Genomic DNA, 25,952 nt, shown 5'->3' with positions numbered 1-25,952 from the left:
TCTCTAAGATTTCTGTAATTCTAAATTTATGATTCCTGATAAACTGGGTCTTTAGCTATGGCCACTGTTATAGAAGTTCCAGAAGAGCAAGCCCATTAATCAGACCTCAATGACCTCTTGTCCTCACCTTGGAAGATGTTCCCTAATGATCTCTCAGTTACAACCTCATTCTAGGCTTTTATTTCCTCCTGTGTAAAATGAGAAGGTTGGATTAGATGATCTTTTAAATTGTCTGCATTCCTAATCTTATGTTCCTTGCAGATATCCACGTCTGAGTAGCAGTCACCCATGACAGAGGGGAGGATTGAATTGATCTGCTGCAGAGATTTTTACTCAAACAATTTTCTCTTACTCCAAAAATTAATGCTAGAGCTGCATTAATAAGAAAGAATTTAGAGGTATTTCAGCTTCTGAGACTGTTTCTGTATTGGCATAAATCTGTAACCACTTTATATATTTTGTATAAGATAGATTCAGTTTCCTACCATCAAGCTACAGGTTCTGCTCACACAGAGACATATTGAAACAGAAATAGACATTTTTCTTGTCAAGACATCTGAAGACATTCTCCTATGCTTCAGGATTGAATGTTTCTTAACCAAGAATACTTTGTAAAATCCAACATTTATATAATACTGTAAGTCTCAAAAATGCTATTCCATTTTACCCATATAACAGCCTTGTGAGGTTGATGTTATTATTATTTTTCCCATTTTATAGATGAGGAAACCAAGGTTGAAATAATAAAAAATGATTTGCCTGGGGTTATGTAGAAAGTAATTTGAACACAGGTCTTCCCAATTCTAGATCTAGCACTATAACCACTACTACCCCTGCCTAGTCAGGGAAATACAAAGCCATGAAAGTTTTCCCAAACCTTTCAGAAAAAAATGCATCTCATGGGAAAGTTTATGACCAGGGATTTCCTCAAAAGATTTAACTGCACTTATTGTTCATTTGTTTTTGGATTTAAATGGCATATTTCTTTTAGAAATGCCTACGGTACAAGTGACATTAACTAGGATGTATATACGTGTGAAAATAACATATGATTAGCATCTATTGTGGCCAATTCAAGGACTGACAATGATGAATAGCTGTAATGAAAAGAAAGAAATTGGGAAGTGTATCATCTCCAAAAATAAAGACTTTGTATAAACCTTATTTCACATGAAACAAAAATGGAAGAAGCCCTCTGTAACACAGCTTGTAAAATTAGCATCCCAAGTATTACTCCTAGATATGACCAAAGGTCTTGGATTTTCATCCCTCCATATTTTTCATCTCCTCAAAGGAATTAAAAAGTAGGTATTTACTTGAATTTCTAGTAATGTAACAGTAGTGATCTGCATATGCCCGATCCACATCCATTTATTATTTCTTGAATGAATACATAAATGAATGAATCTATGGATGGATGGATGAGTGGATGGATGAAGATATTGATTGATAACCACTGTCAAAATCAAAGTATACATAATATATGACTGTGATGAAAACCAAAACATATATATATATATATATATATATATATATATATATATATATATATATATATATATATATATATATAACTGAAACTTGATATTTCAGGAGAATAAAATATACAGAAATCTGAATAATGTATTTTAACCCCATTCCCAGATTTCTAGTAAATTAGACAGTGGTAGATCTCATTTGCAAATGGTAGAATTGGTAGAAGTCCTAAATTTTTAGTTTTGTAGTGTGTTTATTCTGCTTAGGTTAGGGTGGTATTGGGGAAGGGGGAAGAGTTCAAATAATAAATGGTGACAAAAGAACAAAAGCCAGGAAATTCAAAGTAAAAGAAGCAGCTAATGAACATTTTGAAACAGAGTAACCAAATATTATTACTGAGTTAAAAACCCTTATGAGAAGTGAGGTTAATATGGGAAATGCTATTACAACACCAACTCTTGATGTTTTCCTCTGTAATTAAATTTTCTTCAATTCCACCTCATCAGATTTCTTGAGATTACTAAGGACACATCAATAGCTAATTACTCTTGATGAATCGTTTTACAAATTGTATTTCTCCCACCTTCATGTTCTTTTTAACTGGAACATCGTTAGCAAAATGTTAGCAATTACTAGCAAGGCATCATCTGCTCAGCAATGGCTGAATTGACCCTGTTCTTGTTCACTTGGCATGAGATGGAACCATTCCCCATAATGAAAAAAATTCAAGTTAAAAATGGGACATAGCTTAACCTTTGAAGTGATCCCAACTAGAGCAGCGTTTGGCTACTCTTTTTTTTTTTTTTTATACTATCTGCTTCCTGGACAGCTAGGGAGAAGGGGGTATGGCTATTTCCCCACATCATCTTTGTGTGTCACTCATAACTTTTTGTTGTTGTTGTTGAGTCATTTTCAATTGTGTCTGATTCTTTGTGACCCCATTTGGAGTTTTATTGGCAAAGATACTGGAATGGTTTGCCATTTTTTTCTTTAGTTTATTTTCCAGATGAGGAAACTGAGGCAATCAGGGTTAAGTGACTTACCAAGTGTCACAAAGTGTCTGACACTGGTTTTGAACTCATGAAGATGAGTCTTCATGACTTCAGGCCAAGCACTCTTTCCACTGCATCACCTACCTGCTAGTGTGTGTGTGTGTGTGTGTGTGTGTGTGTGTGTGTGTGTGTGTGTGTGTGTGTGTGTTTTAAGCTAAGGGTTAAAAGCAAATGATCAATCAGTTTTATTAAACAAAAAATGGTAAAAAAAAAAAACAGTCCTTGTTCTCAAGGAGTATCTAGTAAAAGAGTTCAACTTTTTATGTCTGCCCTGGAGATTTGGAGGGGAAAGGTGGTTTTTTAAAATACTCACCCTCAACCCCAGGTAACTCTGGGAATGTGCAAATTACATGTATGATCCAAACAATTGACAGTATATATTTGCATCAGGAAGACACAATCTATGTTTTCATCTCATTCATTATAAAAAAATTAGGAAGAAAGGAGGCTAATCTAATTTACATACATGGAAATTAATGCATCCCCTTCTAGAAGTTGTAAGTCCCCAGGGACAAAATTCTATCTTCCTCCCCCACAATGTGCGTTTTTCAAAACTGACAGCCAGCATATTGTTATTGATGAATGCACAATGGCTGAAATGCATTTCTTGGCTTCTCTGTTTATTGTGGTTTAAATGGAGATATGCAACTTAAAAAGTAAAAAAAAACAAAAACAATGTGAGGGGAGAAAGGGGGGAAATGGGCATGTTAGGTGCCCTGCTGAGAAATATGTTAAGTCAGACCCCTCCAGGGGAAAATTAGAGTGCATTAGCTCTCAGCAGTTGCCTGGCGATGTTGGTATTGCATGAACGGCAAGATTCCCTGATAGCAAAACGCCTGGCTCAGTTTATTTTCTATCCCATCATAAATATGATCAAGAACTTCAGGAGGCTCAATGGGAGAGTTTCATCTGTCTGGTATATATTAAATATTAGACAGATGGAGTCGCTTTAGCGTGGAGGGAGAAAATGAAGAAGCTATTTATAGCAAACAAGCTGAATTTTATCTCACTGAGGGAAATAGAGGAAACACAGAAGATGCATTGTCCCATTGTGGTCCTCACACACCTGAAATGTATCCCAGGAATCTAAAGAATGAAGAAGCAGCAGAGTGTTGAGGGAAGAATCCTTGGTTTGGAGTCAGAAGATGTGGGTTTGAATTCTAGCTCCAATATTTTAAAGATATGTGCAATTGGGGGAATCATTTGATCTCAGCTCAGTTTCTTCAGAGGGATATTGCATGTCTCATCTTTTCATAGGATTATTGTCAAGTAAATGTTTTGTGGAATCTAAAGCACTACAGAAATACACTATTATTATTATTATTATTATTATTATTGTTGTTGTTGTTGCTGTTAGTAGTAGGACTGGTAGTAGTATGGTTAGTATTATTACTATTACAACTACCATTTATTGTTCAGTCGGTTTCAGTTGTGACCCTATCTGGGGTTTTCTTTTTTTTTTAAATATAAATATTTTATTTGTTTTCCTAGGGTTTACTTGGCAAAGATACTGGAGTAGTCTGCCATTTTCCTTCTCTTGCTCATTTTACAGATGAGGAAACTGAGGTCAAGAGGATTAAGTGACTTGCTCAGGGTCACACAGCTAAGAAGTATCCAAGGTCAGATTTGATCTTAGGAAGTTCAAAGTCTTCATGACTCTAGGCCAGGCACTCTATCCACTGGGCCACCTAGCTGCTTTATGACTTCCACTACCACTAACACCACTTTCACACTTCAACTACCACTACAACTGCTACTACTGTTGCTACTACCACTACCACTATTACTAATACTACAACTACTACTACTTCTACTATTACTACTACTACTACTACTACTACTATTACTATTGCTACTACCACTACCACTACTACTGCTACTACTTCTACCACTACTACTACCACTACTACTACCACCACCACCACTACTACTACTAGTACAACTACTGCTACTACTACTACTACTACTACTACTACAACTACTACTACTTCTTCAGAAAAATCAATTTATGCTATAGGAAAAAACCATGTCTTCCTAGAAAAGATCTAAGTGAAAGGCACTTACCTGGCTTAATTGGCTGTTTGTTAGAGAATGTCAGAGGAGTAACAAGGAATTTGGTTTCAGCAACAGGTACCCAGTGATGCAGAATTTTGACAGTCCAAACTCCAGGCCGAAGGGGCAAATTCAAAGGTGGTTTGTAATGTGTGAATTCAGCACTGGACTCAATCAAGATGTCATAGGTGGCTGCAATGACATTGACAGGATCGACCCAAATGACAGTCACTGTCACATTGGGCCCCTTTCCCCATTTCTGCATTCCCACTGGTTCATCCATTGGCCCAAGAATTCCTCCAAAGTTGCGGAATATCCTCTCCTTGGCATCCCAGTCAGTGCCGATCTGAAATAAAAGGGGAGTTGGTGAAATCAACTTGGATGGGGGGAACCACTGGATGGATCTCAAAGTTCAGGGGAATTTTTTTTGTGAGGGAACTGGGGGTTGATTGACTTGCCTGGGACAATAATAGGTGTCTGAGGCTAGATTTGACCTCAGGTTCTCTTGATTCTAGAGCTAGTGCTCTATCCATCAAGTCACTTAGCTGTCCCAACTCCCTTTTTTTGAGTTGTTTATCATATATATCATACAGCAAAGATCAGTGTGACCCCAAAGGGGGATAAAGTTGTTGAATGAGGCCTTGGTTGTCAGTGATTTTCAGAACATGACAACAAAATGTTCTTGGTACAGAAATCACTCTAAGCAAGACCTTAAAAATATGAATAAAAGCAGTGTTGTCATTAACAATGAAGATATGTCTATACTGCAGAATTGTTCAGACTTCCTTGGTAGAGAAATTGTTCTAGTGAACAGATATCACTACATTTTCCTTCAGCAGCCAAACTGGTCAGAGAAACTTGGCAAAAGAAAATCAATGAGCATTTATAAAGTTCTTACTGTGCATCAGTCACAGTAGCAGGTGCTGGGGATAGAAAGAAAAAAAATGAATTTTTTGTCTCTCAAGGAGCTTATGTCCTATAGGGGGAGACATGTACATATATAAGTATAAACAGAATAAATAGAAAAGAAATAGTTGACAGTTAAGTTCAAGGAAGTTAGGAAGGGAGGGTTGGAAGAACAGCAAAGTCTTTTTGGAGAAAGTGGCCCTTGAGCTCAGTAAGACTTGAAGGAATTTCAGGACTGTGAGTGAAAAGGGTATGCATTCTAGACATAGGAGATGATCAGAGAGAGAGAAATAAGTAATAAGTGAGGGTCTGAAGAAAGCCCATTGGGGCCAGATAATAAAATACAGAAAGGGAATTAATATATAATGAGGCTAGAGACATAGATAGGCCTAGATTGTGAAGGGTTTTAATAAACCAAACAGAGGAATTTAGGTTTTATTTCAGAAGCAATAGGGAGATCTTGGAGTTTACTAAATATGACACTGACATGGTCAGATTTGTGCTTATGGGAAAATTCCTTTTATAACTGTGCAGTGGTGAATACAATTAGAATTGGATGAGGTGTATAGAGCAGAGGTCATTATAATAGTCCACATGATATATGATTTGAGTCTGATCTAAGTAGCCAAGTATGGGAGGAGAGAGAAGGGGTTGGGAGAGAAAAGATGGTATGAAAGTAGATAGAAATTGCAAAAATTAGTAACTAGTCAATTATATAGGGCAAGGAAGATTGAGAAGCTGAGAATAATTATAAGGTTACAAATCTAGAGACTGGAAAAGTGATGATTTCAACTGAAATAAGGAAGTCTGGTAGAGGGATGGGTTTAAGAGGGAAAAGAAAACTTCCATTTTGGACCTGTAGAATTTGATTCAATTTTGAAATGGTCAATAGGCAACTGATGATTTGAGACTAGAAGTCATGGAGAGAGATGGAGGCTGGATATACTATCTGAATCATCTGCATAGAAATGATAATTAAACTCTCAGGAACTGATGAAATCAGTACAAAGGGAGATGAGAAGGGAGGGCTGAAACAGAAACCTTGGAGAATTCCCATAGTTAGGAAGTGTGATATGGATGAGTTAGCAAAGGAGACTGGGAAGGAATAGTCAGATAGGTAGGAGATAAACCAAAAAAAAGTGTCATAAAATCCTAGAGATGAAAGAGTATTTGGAAGGAGATGTTCAATACAGTCATGCAAGAGAGGGGTTAAAAAAGTTTGAGGACAGAAATTAATAATTATGAGATTCTTGGTTTCGGTTGAGAGATGAGTTTGGAAGCCAGATTGTAAAGGATGGATGAATGAATGACAGACATGGTTTGAAGACAAAATAAATAGCTTTTCTTTGGAGTTTAGCTGAGAAAAAGAGGAGAGACAAGGATAACATTTTGAGAATATGGAAGATGTTAATTTTTTTAAAGTTCAGGGACTTAAATGTATTTGAAAGTAGGAAAGGAACCAATAGATAGGGGAAATTTTAAGATTAGAGAAAGATATGTCTGGGGGGCAATCTACTAGAGAAGACATTTGTGAGAAAAAGGGCCATCTCATTATTTAAGTCTGGAGGAATGAGAATGAGGTGTTAAAGGGCTTGGGAGAATGAAGAAAAATGGAGAAGAGGGAACTCATGGTAAATGATCTCAATTTTCTTTCTTTCTTTCTTTCTTTCTTTCTTTCTTTCTTTCTTTCTTTCTTTCTTTCTTTCTTTCTTTCTTTCTTTCTTTCTTTCTTTCTTTCTTTCTTTCTTCCTTCCTTCCTTCCTTCCTTCCTTCCTTCCTTCCTTCCTTCCTTCCTTCCTTCCTTCCTTCCTTTGTTTTTGTAAGGCAATGGGGTTAAGTGACTTGCCCAAGGTCACACAGCTAGGTAATTATTAAGTGTCTGAGACCAAATTTGAACTCAGGTCCTCCTGACTCCAGGGCCAGTGCTCTATCCATTGTGCCACTTAGCTGTCCCCTCAATTTTCTTAGTAAATAAGAAGTGAGAAAGATACATGACAGGTTGAAGAATATTGACCAAAAAATGACTTTCATGGGAGAAGTGGTATAAAAGACATCACTGATGTCAGGTGTAGTTAATAAAGAAGGGGAGAGTCTGGTCATGTAGCAAATGTGAGACATAACATGGTCTATTTGGCTTCCCTATTTTAAAAGAAAAAGGCTTTTGACCCATTGGGTCAGTCCTCTAATGACTATTAGCAGAAAGTCATAGCATAAGAGCCAGAAAGGAAGATGAATGCATGGACAAATGAATGAATGAAAAAAGCATCTAAGTGTCTACTATGTTTAAAACACTGTACTAAGAATTGAGGAAACAAGTATGACAGTCCTTGCTCTTGAGGAGATCCTTTATATATTTGGGGCAAATATTGAAAGTTTCTACTCTAAGTCAGATGAACAGATATGCTGGTCTTTTGAGTCCTTTTGATTACAAAAATATTGATCTCTGCCATTATATCATACTGCTTCTAATTCCAAAATAATAAAATATTAAGATTGTGACTTGCTTTCTGAATATTTCAGACTGAACATCCCTGAAGTATTTCAACTGAATTCATTATTTTCTCCACAAAACTGCTCCTTTCTGAATTTCCTCATTATTGTTCTGTATCACTGTTCTTTCAGTTAGCTAGGCTTATAACCTCAAGGTTGTGTTTGAATCTCCTTGTGATTTATCCCATATATCTATTTTATTGCTTCTACTGCCACAACATCTTAAATATCCATCCCTTTCTCCCCACTCAGACTAGGCATTGGGCTAGAAGAACCCCCTTTACTTCTTTAGGTTTTTGCAAGGCAAATGGGGTTAAGTGGCTTGCCCAAGGCCACACAGCTAGGTAATTATTAAGTGTCTGAGGCCGGATTTGAACCCAGGTACTCCTGACTCCAGGGCCGGTGCTTTATCCACTACGCCACCTAGCCGCCCCTACCCCTTTACTTCTAAAAGCAAATATAAAACCTGATGTTTAGCATTTAAAGTGTTTCACAATGGTGCTTCCATTCTAGTTTTCCATCCTTATTGCGTGTAACTCTTATTTGTGGACAAGACAATTTAGCCTGATTGTTACTTACTCTTCATTACGCATGGTTCTTATCTTCTGTCCTTTTTAGAGAATTTCAATCTCTTTTTGATTGTTCCAAAATTGAAGAGACATTATATTTCTCATGGTGTTTTCAATCATCAACACTAACTTGAGTTCCAGTCTATCCAGTTATATCTCCCTATGTTTCTTTGCACAAAATTTCCATTCTTATCAAATCACTCAATGAACTGTCACACTGGACATATTTCAAGTTTTTTGTCTTCTACACTCTGATCCACACTCTGATTTTTTCTTTATCCCTTATCTTCTTTTTTCTTTTTTTTTAAATGCCCTCTTCCCTACCTTCTTCACCCAGCCAGATCTTAGGCATTTCAGTACCCAATTTACATCCTAGCTCCTTTACAAAGTATTGTCTAACCATCTCATCCTATCACAATCTTTCTTTCTCTGATCTCTCATAGAATTTACTATCTCTGTTAATCAAATGGTCATTGATTTTGTGACTTACTTTTATAATTTATGATTGTATTTTATTATAATTTTAATTTTTTATAATTATTCCACCAAGGTAAGGACTACATTCTATACTTTTTTATCTCCCCAAATAGTCTTCCCCTTTGAAAGTATCCACTGACTATTGATTGGACTTTGAGGTAAGAAAAGGTGACAAGAATAATAAAAAATTCTGAATCATTCATTGCAGAATTTTTTTCTCTAAGGCACAGATTTATATTTTTTTTCATTAGCTGTTAAAATTAGTTTGTTTTCCTTAAACACATGATAGACTTGGCAAAAGAAAGGCAACACAAAAGTATAATAGTAGGAAAAAGTCAACCAAAATGGAAACATTTTTGTATAGACAAGGTTGTTTGTGTTCAGTCATTTCAGTTTGACTATTTGGGGGTTTTTTTTGGCAAAAATACTGGGGTGTTTGACATTCCCTTCTCCGGTTCATTTGACAGATAAGAAAACTCAGGCAAACAGGGTTAACTCCTACTTGCCTACAATCACACAACTAGTAAGTGTCTGGGACTGAATTTGAACTCAAGGAAATGAATCTTTCTTACTCTAGGACTGTCACTTTATTCACTGCCAAATGGAGCCCATCAAGTTCTTTTAGCAAATGTCTAAACATTATCTCTGTGCCTTACTTTCCAAGACCTGATTTCACATTCCATCTCTGCCACTAACTATTCTTGTAATTTTGGGCAAATCACTTCAACTCTCAATTTCCTCATCTGTCCAATGAAGAGAGTGGATTACATAATTTGTAAGATTCCATTCAGTTTTGAACATAATCTCCTGCCAGAGTAAATAGAGAGTTGGACTTGGAAGTAAGAAGGCCCATGTTGATCCCTTTTACAAGGTATGTGACTCTGAGGAAGTCACTTGACCTCTCTCAACCTTGGTTTTCATCTCTAGAAAATGGGGATAAAAGCAGCATCTTCCTTACATAGGGCTGTGGTGAGGCTCAAATGAGAAAACATGCAAAGGATTCTGCAAACCTTAAAGCATTCTATAAATGCTCTTATCATCATCACTACTATCATCATTCTTCTTGTCTTCCAAGCTGTTTTTCCAGTTCACTGGCCTGCATCTGGTTTTAATGGTTGATCTTTTAGCTTCTAGTACAAATGGGCATTGATGATTTTACAGAAAAAAATATTTAAAAACAGGGAAGGGAGTGTCCATAAACAGAGAGACAGTGTGTCCATAAATAGTGGGTATTATCCATTAACAGAGGACAAACTGGCTTTAGAAGAGATGTCTTGGATTCAGATGTTGTACACATAGCTCATTTCATGCTGGTCCTAGCACAAACAAGTCCATTAAGAGCCAACAGCTCATACTAATTGCTTGTCATCCACATATGTGTGCACACATGTGGTTTCTTTTCCCCCAGGATGAATCTTATCTGCCAATGTGATGAAAACATGAATTTATTGCATAGAATTCCAATATAGAGAGGCCTTGTTAGTCTTCCAAATTAAATTAGATCTCTTTTTGTCCCCAAGGATCACTAATTTCATGTTTTTGAAGAATGGAGTTATATTGTTAGAAGAGAATGAAGATAATACAACACGTGCACATTTATTTTTTCATGTAATCCTTTTTTCCTTTTTTTAAAAATAGTGCCTCATACTGAAAACCCAGAAAAATACTTGCACATATTTATAACCTTCCTTAAAAATACATTCCCCCACATTTCTAAATTTCATGTTTCTTGGTTTCTCAGGTCTCATGGTTCTCTGACAGGTATCAGCTTTGCATTGTTGCATGCTCCTAATTTTTATAAGCCTCAGGGAATACACATTAGCCTTTTTAAAAAATGTTTAGATAGTAAAAAACCAAGCTCAGGAAGTGACATTCTTGATGTTTCTTTGCACACAGAATTCAGTAAATGTTTAATGAATAAATACGAGAGGCTATATATCTCAAAGTTTACTTCTTGAGATTAGAGAATTTTTAAAAATAAACATATATTTAAAATTACATTGGTCCCTAATCTAATGGGTAGCATAGGATGGAGAAAAGTAGCTGAGCAGGTATATTTTTTAAAAAATCTATTCACTGGAGTCTAGTGTAGGACCAAAAGATTTTTATTGTTTCAATGAAAATAGTTTTATTACAATCTTTTGTCTTAATATTACCAACATTTCCCAATACTTCTCATGCTCTCTTCCAGAACTCCACCATGGCTTATAACAAATAAGAAAAAAAGAGAAAGGGAACAATTCAACAAAGCTGACCAACCTATCAACGAAAGGACTTTTATTTGTACTAAGGAAAGAGAAAGCAAAGGAAAAAGCACATTCAGTGTAGAAACCTTTCCTTTCCGGGACCAGGATATTTTTTGAAAAATGAGGAAGAAAAGAAAAGAAACAAGGTTTGTTTAGCAAATTGTGTGTTTTTGAAATTAGGAGGTAGAAAGAGAAAAAAAATTGATACTCATACAACTGTACCTTGTTTAAAGAATAGATTTGCTCATGTGTAATGTAGAATGAGCAAAATCTGCTTAATATCTTCTTCCTTGCAACTTGCAAGAAATGAGTATTAACAGTAATTTTTAACAACATTAAATTTAAAACAGAGGAAAATACTGCAAGATGGCCAAGTAGGGCAGTCATCAGGTAAGAAAAAGAGAGATGGGTGATTCTGTAGTTCCCTAGATGGATATGTTGTGGAGGCCAGAGAAGACAATTGATTTCTAGAAGGAATGGAGAACCCAGCTGACTTCAATCATGGATTTCCTTCAAACATTATTTCTCTTGTGCCTTGGATCCACCTTGATATGAAATATTCTAGTTGGGATGAACCATTTTGTGATTCACCAAGAAATAATCATTTTAGGAAAAACTGTGTATACACACACACACACACACACACACACACACACACACACACGCATGCATGCATACACTACACACCCTGATCAATTTAGAAAAAAATAATTTTTTTTCTAAGCTTTGGGATGGGATTCATTCCTAGAGAAGGAGAAATGTATCTACCTACTTTCCTCATTTTCATTTTTTTCTTCTCTGATATAAAACTGTGATTTCTATCAGAGTAAGGGGCTTTTAGTGAGGAATTTTTCCTCTAACAATGGAGACCAACAACCCCTCTTGCACCTCATAGTTTTATGAACAGGTGTTGGGATACTAAGAGACTGAATGATTGTCCAGCTTACCCAGGCTGGACAGTGTGTTTGGCCAGCACAAATCACAAGAGAATAGATCTCAAACTGAAAGGAACCTCAGAGATGTCTAGTCTATACTCATTTTCCAGATAAAGAAACAGGTCTAAGGGAGTCAACAGAAACAAAATCAAAAAGATAACTAGTATCAGAGGAGGAATTTGAACTTAGGTCATATGGCTCTAGAACTAGCTCCCTCCCCCCCCCCCCCAGTGGGTTTAAAAAGGTATAGAAAGGGACAGAGACTATTCTTCTAACAAGGAAGACAGCAGAAGCAACAACAAAGATGGGAGATAGAGTGGTGTGTGTATGAAACAGTGAATGGACCAATATGGTTGGATCACAGAATGTGAGGAGGGGAGGACCATATTAGATAACTGGAAATGTAGAAAGGTACCATACTGTGAAGAGCTTTAACTGCCAAAGTGGTTCATACTTGACCTGAGCCAAGGAAGCCAGTGAAATTTGCTGACTTGGAGGGGTGGGAGTGGGATAGATCATGATCAAACCTTAGCTTTTGGAAAAATTACTTGGCAAATACAAAGTAGTTTATTTTTTTATTTTGTTAAATATTTTCCAGTTCTATTTTAATCTGATACAGGAGTGTTAGGGACAACATATTTTGACACTGCTTACCCTATCTCTGCCTCTAATTTAATTCTTTATTTTTCCTTTTTATTTTTTCTTAAAGGGGGAAGGCAAACTTTAAAACTAAGAATACAGTAGATTGAGGGCTCTTTTCATTGTGCTCTGACTTTCTGCCAAGTGTTTCTTGACATAAGGGTCCTAGGATTGAAGAACTAAACCCACAATGGGAGCCCTCGCAAATCACAAGAAATGGGACAGGCTCGATCATTTGTCACGGCCTGGAGACAGAAAGTTACCCAACAGCCACGTTGATAAACAGAATGAACCTGACATTCATCTCCTTAATGGGACATTAATGTCTCCAATTGGCTGCGCCCGCCCCAGTGTTGAATCTGACTGTGGCACCTTCTAATTGCCCCAGAAAGCCAATAATTTATAGAGTGGGCTCTTTAATGGCCGCACAAATCTACCCAATCAATTTACTGCCTTAATTGAAATTTGTGGCTTAACAAGAAAAATCATGCAGATGCCCTGTTGGACATGCTTCTGCATTTAGCTGCTCATACAGGTCAGTGCTTTGCTGGTGGGGTGATGCCTGGAGATATGGCATAGGACTATTAGTTTCTGTCAGATGCAGAAAACAGCTACACATTCACACACATAGGGGTAAGGTGAGACCCTGAAAGAATGGATGCAATGCACTTTGCAAACCTTAGGGCATCATTTAAATGCCAATTATTACTATTATTAGTCTCCAGTCTGGTGTTTTCATTTCCAGAAACATTGTGTAGTAGGACTCTTGCTGAGTTCAAGATATATTTTCAAGAGCAATACAAGGGTGCTCCCAGGCAACTCTGGGGGGAGGGGGAAAGCACACACTTTCAAATTTAATCTGTATTAATATTATTTTTAAAAGGATAGATAATCAACAAAACAATAAATCAAGTGATGATTTGTTACTGATTCTAGGAGTTCAAATTGAGTTCCAGATACTTACTAGCTGTGTGACCCTAGGCAAGTCACTTAACCCTGTCATTCTCATTTCCTCCTATGTAAAATGAACTGGAGTAGGCAACCATCTTTGCCAAGAAAACACCAAATGGGACCCTGAAGAGTTGGACACAACTGAAAAATGATGCAAAAATGCTCACATAGAAAATTTAACAGTTGGCTCTTGCAAATTAATTAAAGATTGGTTCTAGTACACCTCTGTAAACATTCATGTAGGAATATGGCAACCTCTTTCTTCATGGAACCTCCATTCGATTTCCAAAGAAATAGAAGTAGCCCTAACTCAAGAACTAAATCTTCCATCCACATCTAATTAGTTCCTCTGATTAGGGTTTTGGTCCTAATGAGGCCAGTATCATGGAACCTTTGTAAGCTGCTTGATTTTACTTCAGACCTCAGTCATAAATTGTACTCTTAATGTTAGTCAGTCATCTTACAAATGCAATTGTTAGTTGTTAGATCACTACACACACACACACACACACACACACACATATCCCTATTAGTTCCCACTTCACTGATGTTGGGTTAGCAGTACTCTCTGCATTTAAGATCATTTATTGAGCACTGGAAGGAACATCAAAAATTGTTTAGTTCAATCTCTTAATTTTACAGATAAGGAATAGAAGTCCCATAAAAGTCAAATGACTTGCCCCAGGTCATACAGGTAGCAAGTGGTTGAATAAGATATGAATCCAAATCCTCTGTCTCCAAATATAACTCTTTTTCTATTCCATCATACAGCATGAATAAAATCATCTGTAAATGTTAAAGTATAAAACACCAAAACAGCAACAATAACCCAACCTCAAAAATATCAATACTCTGAAGGGTTCTAATTCTGTGTGTGATGTTGGGCAAGTCAATTTCCTCATCTGTAGAATGAATAAACTGTGTTAAATAATCTCTAAGGTCTCTTCCAGCTTTAAATCTGTAATAATATGATTGATTCTATGTGACAGAGAAGAAAAGGAGTGATAATTTAGTGGGATACTTTTGTATCCAAAGCGATAATTTGGTGGGATACCTTTGTATCTAAAAATGTCTGAAAATGTTTACAAAATGACAACTCTTCATGTTGGGAATGGAACTACATTGCATTATGATAATAATTATAGTAATGCACATTTCTTTAGTTCTCTAAAGTTTAAAAGTATCTTCTGCCCACAATACTATGCTTTAGGTAATACAAATGACACATTTGACCTACCATCAGGAAAAAAGATGTTCTTTGAAGTGTTTTTTAAATTTATTTCGGTTGTGTCCCCCCCCACCCCTTTTCTGCCTAGGATTTCCCCATATGTAGTTTGTACTCCCTCCTCACCTCTGTTTCTTAGAAACTCTTATTTCCTTCAATGCTTATCTCAAATATCTTTTATTAAAAGTCCTACTTGAGTTTCCTTGGTTATTAGGACTCTTCCTCTTTCTCAAAATATTTTGTGTTTTTCTGTTTCCTCCACTAGAATGTTAGCTCCTTGAATGCAGGCATTGTTTTTAGTTTTTTTTCTTTGTAGCTATATTTTTTAGGGGTTTTTTTTGCAAGGCAATGGGATTAAGTGGCTTGCCCAAGGCCACATGGCTAGGTAATTATTAAATGTCTGAGGCCAGATTTGAACTCATGTACTCCTGACTCCAGGGCTGGTGCTCTATCCACTGAGCCCCTCTTTGTAGCTATATTTTCTTTCCATCTGGCACAATGACTTTCATTGTTTCCACCTTGGTTTCCACCTTAAACCTGGAATATTGCAATTATCTGCTGGTTGATCCCTTTAGGTTTCTCTTCACTCTAGTCCCTTTTCCACTCAGCTGTCAAATTGATTTTCCAAAAGTACAGGTCTGTCCATATTGCCCTCCATCTTCAATAAACTCCAATGGTTCCTACTTAAGCTCAAGGATCAAATATAAAATTGTCTTTTAAATTCTTTTATAACTTCCATCCTCCCCATTTCTCTGCTATCCACCTTGTTCCTTGGCACTAATCTCCTTGTGGTTCCTCAAACACTTTAGTCCACCCTCTGATTCTAAGTAGATAGCAGGTTGCCTGGTTCATAGTAGGTGCTTAATAGATACTGACATAGTAAGTAACATAGGTACTGTGCTCTGCAATCCAAACAAACTGAACTTCTCTCTGCTCCTTGCACACAATGCTCCATCTCACCTTCATCTCTTTTCGGTGGCCATTCCCCATACCTGGAATATATTTAGAATCCCTTTCTTCCATTAAGATGTTGGCCCAGGGAATCATATTCTTAATTTCTGCTCTCAATTGTTGGTACCCTTCCTCTCATATTCAGAATTTAAATTTTGTGTGTATGGAGAAAACTTTCTCTCTATATATGTGGAAACCTGTACCTCTCTTCATATAGTATACACACACACACACACACACACACACACACACACACATATATATACAATATATTACTATATTTAAATACATATATTTTTTATTAACTTAGATATATAATTTTACATGTACTTGTCTTTTACATTAGAATGCAAGCTCATTTGAGTAGGGATTGTTTCAATCTTATTTACATGTATCCTCAGTACCTACTACATGTCAGACAAAAAGTAGATGCTTTATAAGTATTTATTGACTGTTTTTGATAGATTGCTGAATCTGATTAGTAAATGCTGGATGAAGCTTGTACTGATGGGTGAGCTTGGGCAAAATTTTTAAGATATTAGTGGGCCTGCAGCTATCCAGAATTTAGCACCACCATTCTCTTTGTCCTTTATCCCCTTTCCTAAAAACAAGGTTTGAGAAAAGGGGGTGCATGATAAGAGGGCTAAAGCAACAAGAGTAAAGAGAGCATCTCATGGAATCCATACCTCAGAAAACTGAAGTCTCCCAAAATCGCTGGGTGGGTTGGCAATCTTAAAGACTTTCTTTGGCATTACCCATGTTTCCAGGGTCTCTAGTCTGCTCACAGCAAGATTTGTTGCATGGTGCTTGATTAAGAAGCCTTGGAAACGGTCAGCAAGGAAGTACAGATGAACAGATGCTGGATGACCCATTGGATAGTACCTGAAAAACAGAAACACCCATCCATGATTGGGAGCAATCCCACATCAAAGTCAGGGAAGACTGAGAGGCACCATCTCTTGAGCACTTGGCCAACTCATTGGGTCAATGAGATTAGTCTGTTGATTAAGAAGTCAACATGGCCCCTTGGGCTATGTTAGGAAGATGAAAGCTCTGTTGTGAGAGGGAAATGGTGACCAAAGACAAACAGCTTACTAGATAATTTTGATGAGAGCTGTGATGCTCAGAATCACCAAGTTTACATATGGTGCAGTGGAACAAGTCCTTCATTTAGTATTGGAGGACCTGGGTTTGGAATCCAGTGCTGAATCAACTCAATTTTCTGTATACTAAACAGCTCTCTAAAACTATAAATTGCAGAATACTCACTAATCAGCATTGATGGAGGGAGTTTTCTTTACCAAAGAAACCACACCCAGGACAAGAAACAATATCATCATCATCATCATCATTAAAGGGAATGTCTTCTTATAGTATACTTGATAAAACAATCCACACATTCCTTTGTTGATCTGGACTTTCCATGTGCAGAATACTCTTGGAATAAGTGGATTGGAGCTTGGAAATCTTTGAGGGTTATGCCAGAAAAATGGTGTGCCTCACTTTTAGCAATTTCAGTAAAATAAACCTTAATTTACAAAACAAATCAATTAAGGATTGATAATTCATACTCTTAGAAGATTTGTTTGGCTTACAAAAGAAGTCATAGCAGAGATTCTTTAAAATATATCTAGCTCCTCCATTGCTTTTGCAATAGATTTTGATTTATACCTCCTTCAGGAGGATTTTTGTAGTTGAAGGGGAGGTACAAGCATATTAGTCATCATAGACTGGACCTTTAGGACAGACCAGCACAGGATCAAAACAGACATGCTTGGAACCTATGAACAGTACCTTTTGCCTCTGTCAACTATAGATTCTACTACTGAGTATTAACAGTCGTGTGCTTTTTTTGTTTTTGTTTTATTTTTTCCTTGTTAAAGCTTTGGGCAAAAGTGTGTGTGTGTGTGTGTGTGTGTGTGTGTGTGTGTGTGTGTGTGTGTGTAACCTAGCTGCCTTTGCCCAAGAAGTCATTTTAAGAGATGCACGTTTTATTTATTTATTTTTTATTTCACATGTCATCCTTTGTAACAAGGCAATGATTTCAGGAAATGGGTAAACACAGGAGGTTTATATAACCATTGTAATTGGCATAAAAACTTAGACTTCTGATGGAGACTGGAAGAAAACTTGTATTTAACAGAATGGGGACAGTGATTTGTGGAATGTTGTTATTATGGGATAACAAATACAATATAAGTGCTGGACAATTTAAACTTTGTTAAAGCAGGCAGCCTTTTATTTTACAAGCTATAAAGGATGCTGAGCTCTTTTAACTTCTCTCCCTCCCTTATTTTACTACCCCTTCTCTCGTTCCTCCCTCCCTATCTCTCCCTCCTCTCCCTCACTTTCTTACGCATTCTCTCCTTTTTATCCTTCCCTCCCCTTTTCTTCTTTATATTCTTTTTTTCTTTTCTCCTTTAGCTATGCCTAATCTAAGCTTTTTTTCTAGTCTGTTCTATACTTAGCATTGGGTGCTAGGCAGAGGATGAACAGAGGAGATATGTAAAGAAGACTCTGGAGTTGGGAGGGGGGATACATACAATACATGCATAAATTACTTCATTATGCCACCAAATTAATACAATAGTGCAAATGACTAGTACACACAGAGTATGGTGACAGTGAAAGTGAAGAAAAAGACAATGTGAATTGGTCAAGTGGGATTAATTCTAGGCAACTTCTGGAATATATTCTTTTATTGATTTTAAAATGGGGGACTAGGAGAAATAAATACATTCCATATAGACTCCATGAGAAGAACATCCTTTTCCATGAAGGGATCATAGATTTACATGACTTACAGATTTGTGTCCTTGATATCATTCTGCCCCTCATATGTTCCTTACTCCTACCCAAGGAGACACTTTCATAAGACTTTAGATCTTGAGTCAGAGAGGACCTCAGAGGCTATCTAAGTCAATTCTCTCATTCTGTAGAGGAGGTCCAGGGCTGACCAGTGACCTACCCAACGTAGTAATCATCAGAGGTAAAATTTGAGCTTAGGACAGTAGTTAGCCCTAAGGTATAAACCAGACTTCTTAAGGGACTTCTGTCATTGAACTGAGAGGAGACTTTCTTAATGTAAGGCTTCAGCTGAAGGGAGAAGAATAATTACTCCCAATTTCCTATCCCACCTTTTACTATGCATCTCCCATCCATGTGCTGCTTCTGACTTTGCAATGCATTCAGGATGGAAAAGGAGGAAAGGGAAAGAAAAATAATATAAGGGGTATATTCTGGAGAACTTGTGTGACACAATGGAAAAGAGAGATGGTCTTGGAGTCAAAGGAAGCAACTTTGAGCTATGCTGTGTGACCCTAAGCAAATAATAGTCCTCTCACTTCAGATTCCTAATTTCTAAAATCAGAAGGTTGACTAAGATGACCTTTGATGCTTCTCTAAATGTATATACTAAAAAACTCTAAGTTAATCAAGTTAATACTTGTATTAAGGTTTTGCCATGTATCCAACCTTATACTAGACTAGTCTGTATGTTTATACCCACTCAGAAACAACATTGAAAATGCCATCTTATTGCCTTCCTCTTTTCTCCATCTCATATACCAACCAATAATGACAATTGGATGTATGAGCCAGACGACTCAGAAAAGACTTAGGGGACTTCCAATATGTACTCTGGCAATCAAAAATTGCCAAAGTAGAGTTACACTCTTACTATGGGAGTCATGGCTAAGAAATGATTCTTTAGTTGTATCTCATTGATTCAGGCTATTCCACAACCACAGTAAATATTTACCATTGCCCCTAATGAAAGCAGTGGGTCTTGAGATTCTAAACAAAAATAAGATGATTGCTGGTCTTGTGGGCTGTGCTTTTCCAGAGCATATCAGTTTTAGTCTTTTTTGTAGCTTGCTTATTCTAGAAGCTATGTGAACAGATCTGCATGGTGTTAGAGGCTCTGACACTTCCAGACTGGCTCCCTTTATTAAGCTTATTCCAATGACAAGCTGATGACTCTTCTTTGGCTGCTTACTTTGTTGATTATTCTTAACTTGCTTCCATGTCTTTGGAATTCACTTGTCAACACATGTTCCCTGAATAGAGAGGTTGGAAGGAGGAGGTGGAGTTGGATGTTGGCAGACTCACCTGTTGAAGTTTGCCTGTCCTACTACCTGTCAGTCACATGTACTTGAAAGGTCCTTGACCTAAGATCATAGATTTAGATCTTAAAAAGAACCTAGATGTATCTTTCTCATCCCTTCATTTTTAGCTGAAGAAATGATTCCCTAACTGGTTAAGTGACTTGCCTAAAATTATATAAGTGGTAAGTGACAGAGCTGGAAAAAATTGCAAGTTTTTTGACTCTAAAGCCTCTGACTCCTCCTAATATGTCATATTCCCCATGACAACTTGTTCTGGATCCATCATTTCTATTGGTGTAGGGAAGACCCAATAAATGGTGCAGTGGATAGAGCACCAGCAACTACCTATACAAGTTGGCACTTTCTCTGCAATGTACAGTCTTAGAGTGTTACCTCAAGAATGAGAAGTTTAGTGACTTTTCCAGGGTCCCACAAACCTCAGAGGCAAGATTTGAACTCAGGACTTCTTGACTCTGAGGTCTCCTTTTCCACTATGCTACAATGTTCAAGGCCATTCAAAGTTTAGTACAGTGACAGCCTATGTCATTTTTGTCTCAGGTGGTACATATTATCTGTGAATCATAAAGTTTAAAGTTTGAAAAACCTTCCCAGATTACTAGCTCAGATATTTCATTTTATAGCTGTGAAAACAGGACTGAAGAAATGAAGGGAAGGCAGTATGTGGTATAGGAAAACAACAAAGCTAAAGGCATGGAATCTGGGTACAATACCTCTGTTGAAATTAACTATAAGTCTCTTTGGGCAAGTCCTTAATCTCCTTGGGCATTATCTGTTTTCAAATCTGTAAAATGAGATCTTCATAGAGATCTTCAAGTTTGACTTCTATTACCCTTTGAAGTGACTCATCTCAACATTACTTGAACCAAGAGAAATTTAAACCAAGGACTCCCTGACTCCATAGCTATATTTATGGAGTAAGAGACCTTAGAACACTAGCTGATGATGGGAAACTCTATTTGTCTCCCTCTTTGTCTTGCAGGGACACTTGATGGAGCAGGAAAGAAGACCAAGAAAGAAGCACTAAAGTCTCAATTTGTGATGGGAAGGAAAATAAAAGGGGACTTTGCTTGAGGAGAAAGCATGGGACAATGGAAAGTCAGAGGACTTGAGTTCTAATCCTAGTTCTGCTATTTCATATCTTTGTGATTTTGGGTAAATCATTTAATTTCCCTGGGTCTCAGTTTTTCCATCTGTAAAATGAGGGTTTTGGATTAGAGGACTTCCAAGTCCCTTCATGCTTCTATGATCCCATGATATTTCACCCCCTTTTATTCCTTCTTCTTTCCCCTGAGGTACTATGCATCATAAAGGAGGGAAGATAGAGAAAAGAAGAGGCATAGAAGGAAAAAAAGAGAAAAAAAAGAAGAGAGGACAGAAGAGGGAATGAAAAGGAAGGGGGAAGGGGTGAAAACCTAGAGTAGGGTTCTTTTTTTTAGGATTTTTTTTTGCAAGGCAAATGGGGTTAAGTGGCTTGGCCAAGGCCACACAGCTAGGTAATTATTAAATGTCTGAGACCGGATTTGAACCCAGGTACTCCTGACTCCAAGGCCGGTGCTTTATCCGCTTTGCACCACCTAGCTGCCCCTAGAGTAGGGTTCTTAACATGGGATTGAAGGACTTAAAAATATATATATATATATATATATATATATATATATATATATATATATATATATACATATTATATATAAAATTTGCATTTATATGTATTTAAGTTGCAAGGAAATTAGGTTAAGTGGCTTGCCCAATGTCACACAACTAGGTATTTGAGACTGGATTTGAACTCAGGTCCTCCTGACTCCAGGGCCAGTGATCTATCCACTGCGTCACCTGGCTGCCCTAACACACACACACACACACACACACACACACACACACACACACGTATATGTATATACATATATATATTAATGATTATATTTTACCATAATTGATTTCTTTGCAAATCCTATATATTTTATTTTATGCATTTAAAAGTATTTTTCTGAGAAGGGGCTCATAGGTTTAACCAGATTGCCTAAGATTGCCAGGACACAAAATAAGATTAAGAAGTCCTGAACAGGGGTGGTTAGGTGGCATAGTGGATAGAGCACCAGCCCTTGAGTTAGGAGTGCCTGAGTTCAAATCTGGCCTCAGACACTTTCTAATTACCTAGCTGTGTGGCCTTGGGCAAGCCACTTAACCCTATTGCCTTGCAAAAAAAAAGGACTCATGAACCAATATGTATTCAGAAATTCAAATAGTTCTCATCTCCTCAGAAGAAATAGCACAAAAGGAAAACACCCAAAACACCTAAAATATTGATTCCTTAATTGCTTCCTTCTTCTTTCCCTCTCTTTCTTATGGTCAACTTGTTTACCTAACTCAACTTAGGTTGCCATCTTGTCTTTGGTCGCCATGGTTAGGTGTCTTATAAGGAAAAGCAAAGGATCTCTAGACTCACCTGCAGCTATTCTCACCATCAGTGTGTAAAGATGTCTCAGCTCTCCGGAGGCCCAGGCGGGTGAATGAATGGTACATGGTCAGTGCCACGTCACTGATGCTGTGGATCCCATCAGGTTCATCATAGACATTCTCCCAGTAGGATCGCAGGCCTGGGGTGCCCGATGGATAGTTCCCATAAAGGTAATAGTCGAGTTGGCCAATTATTTCTTGATTCACCACAGCCTCAAATTTACGTGCAAAGAATGTTGGTCGGGCAGTTTGCTGTGCTCACAGAATAGAAAGAAACTGATGTTAGAGCTGGAAGTGTCTTTGGAGATGGAATCTAACTTTTTATTTTAAAGAAAAGGAAACTGAGGGAGAGAGAATTAAAGTGATTTGTTCAAGACCAAATAACTAATTGGTAACTTATTCCTATCTTCTTTACCATCCTTTGGACTCATCTGAGCTTGTCAATAAGACCAGATGGGGGTGCAGTTGATAGAATGCCAGGCCTTAAGTCAGGAAGACTCCTCTTCCTGAGTTCAAATTTGACCTTTGACACTTACTAGCTATGGTACCCTGGCAAGTCACTTAACCTTGTTTGCCTCAGTTTCCCCATCTGTAAAATGAGATGGAAAAGGAAATGACAAATCTTTGCCAAGAAAATCTCAACTGGGGCCATGGGGAGTTGAGCATGACTAAAATGACTGAATAATTCAACAGAGTCCCCCAGAATTAGCCACAATCTTCCAGAAGTGATCTAACCAAAGGACAACATAGCAGGAATATTATACTTTAAATCTGGATGCTATTTTGCTATTAATAAAGTCCAATTATTGCATCAGTTCTTTTTGAGCTCCTAGTCCACCAAAACACCTAGTACCTTTCCATAATCACTAATTCATTGCCTTTTCTCTTTTCTCAACCTTGTCTTTTCTTCAGTAACTGGCACTATTGACTACATTGTGCTGAATATTTATGGGTATTCATGACCCTACTCTATCCTGATTCTTCTCCAAACTTGACTTGTCCTTCTTGGTCTCCTCTGAAGCATCATAATCCATGTCCCAATCTTTATGGGTGTTTACTACCTCTAAATTCTATTCTAGGTCCTATTTTTGGCTCTCCCTAAGTTACTTTATCAGTTGCAAATAAATCAGCTATCATCTCTATGGATTCATTCTCAAAACCACAGTCAACCCTAATCTCAGTTCTACCCCCAAATTTCCAAAGGATGCTGCAATTGGATGTCCTACAGTCATCTAAAACTCAACTTTTTTGAAGCAAAATTTATTTTCCCCTATACCCCAACTTCTTCCTAATGTCTTTTTTGAGACTACCACCATTCCTCCGGTCTCTTTGGTTTGTAACATTGGACATGCCCTTGTTTCTTCAATTTCACTCACTCTCCAGAGCTAATCAATGTATCAAGTCCTACCAATTCTGCATCTCTCACATCTGTATACTATGTTCCACTTATACTATGCCAGCTCTGGCTTTAACTACTACCATAGACTCCAAATTGTAAAGTTCAAATCTGACCATGTTACTTCCCTGCTCAAGAAGCTCCATAGTTCCCTTTTGTCTCTGGGAAATATATAGAGCAGCTAGGTGGTGAAGTGAATAAGGGTGCTGAGCATGAAGTCATGAAAACTCATCTTCCTGAGTTCAAATCTGATTTAAAACACTCTACTGGTTATGTGACCTATGCAAGTCTTTTACCTTGTTTGCCTCAGGTTCCTCACTTGTCAAGTGAGCTAGAGGAGGAAATGGCAAATCACTCCAGCATCTTTGCCAAGAAAACCATGAATGGTGTCACAAAGAATCAGATATAACTGAATAGTATAATGATACTCCTCTATATGTATTTATGTGTGGATGTGTATGTATTGAAGAGAGAGAGAGAGAGAGAGAGAGAGAGAGAGAGAGAGAGAGAGAGAGAGAGACTGACTGAGAATACAAAAATAGACCAAGGAGAAGGGCTCTCTTGTGAGAAATTGGAATAAAGAAGAAGAAAATTGAAGATGCAAGTGGAAGGGGGGGAAGTGGAATGTGGAGTGAGGGAGAAGGGAGATCAGGAACTTCTCTTTAGTAGAATAGAAGGTGAGTTATTATTCTGATTGAAATAAGATGAGTTCTTCTGAAATTAAAAACAAATTGGAAGGAGAGGGGGTGGTATTAGGGAGTTTCAGTAGAGAAGGTCTGGAAGAAATGCTTCAGGGAGCATGAGAGTCAATCGGAAAAAATAAAAGGATTATTATGTAGCATTGAAGTCCCAGTTGAGATGATATAATGTGAATTCTTAATCCAATTGGCATGGTTGTATGACTTCCTTTAGCAGTTGTTCAGCAGCATAGGAGTAAAAAAGGAACAACCAGATGGTGCAAGTGACTGAGGTTTAAGAATCGCCATTTCATGAATTGTGGTAAGAGAAGAAGGCAAGGGATTCAAAAGTGATGGACAATTTGTCTCCAAAAACTCTGTCCTGGGCCCCTCTTCTCTTGTGCTACCTTGCTTGATAATCTCAGGAGCTCTCATGGGGTCAGCTGGGATCTTTATACATAAGACTAGGAGGCTTGGTGGGCAGAGTGTAGAGCCACAAATAAGGAAGACCTGAGTTCAAATCTCTTCTAAGACACTTTAATAGCTTTTTGTCCCATTTCAAGTTCCTTAACTTTTATCTGCTTCAGTTTCCTCATCTCTAAAATGTGGATAATAATATCATTTACCTCCTTGGGTTGTTATGAATCTCAAATGAGGAAATAATCACCGTGCTTATTAGCACAGTGTATAAATTTTAGCTGTCTTTCTTCATAGATCCATTCCTAACCTCTCTTCTAAGCTCCAACCTTGCAGGTTCAACTGCTTTTTGGACATCATGAATTGCATATCTCAAACTCAACATGCCCATAACAAAATTCATTATCTTTCTCCCCAAACTCTCCTCTCTTCCTAGCTTCTTTTACTGTTGGAAACCATCATCCTCTGAGGAACACAATCCCCAATGTCATCCTTAGCAATTCACTTATGCTCACCTCACCATTTCCAATCTGTTGCCAATTCATATCTTCCACCTCAATAACACAGCTAGGATGTTCTCTTTTCCCCACTCACACAGTCACTCATCACCTGACAATTGCAATATTCTAATTATTCTCCTTGTCTCAAGTCTCTTTCCCTTTCTATTCAATTTTCACTTAGCTGTCAAGGAGATTTTTCTGATGCTATCGCACTCCCCCCCAACTCCAAGTTTTCTCTACCCTCTACTTAAATATAATATAAATAATATTTATGTATTTGCTGTATCTAAAAACAGGGTCCATGTTGATCCTATCTTTCCAAGATATAGTGTTTTATGTGTACAAAACACATATAATAGGCATAAAATACATGCTTGTCAATTTGAATTGTTTTTAAGTTATCTTCAAATGT

The 25,952-nt window shown here is 37.4% G+C and overlaps 1 protein-coding gene across 2 annotated transcripts in view; it reads right to left on the bottom strand.

The window, feature by feature from the left end:
• Positions 1-25,952, bottom strand: part of XYLT1 (xylosyltransferase 1) — a 427,805-nt gene that overhangs the window by 19,888 nt on the left and 381,965 nt on the right. For both annotated transcript variants that reach the window (XM_074200787.1, XM_074200788.1), the window contains 3 exons: positions 22,540-22,802; positions 16,656-16,851; positions 4,593-4,926 (listed from right to left, as the gene is read on the bottom strand). In XM_074200787.1, coding sequence (XP_074056888.1) covers positions 4,593-4,926; positions 16,656-16,851; positions 22,540-22,802 — 793 coding nt within the window. The remainder of the gene's footprint in view (positions 1-4,592; positions 4,927-16,655; positions 16,852-22,539; positions 22,803-25,952) is intronic.

This window comes from Macrotis lagotis, chromosome X (genome assembly GCF_037893015.1).
Source record: "Macrotis lagotis isolate mMagLag1 chromosome X, bilby.v1.9.chrom.fasta, whole genome shotgun sequence".
Classification (NCBI taxonomy): Eukaryota; Metazoa; Chordata; class Mammalia; order Peramelemorphia; family Peramelidae; genus Macrotis; species Macrotis lagotis.
The sequence above is the reverse complement of the archived record's forward strand: the minus strand, read 5'-3'. Positions and strand labels throughout refer to the sequence as shown.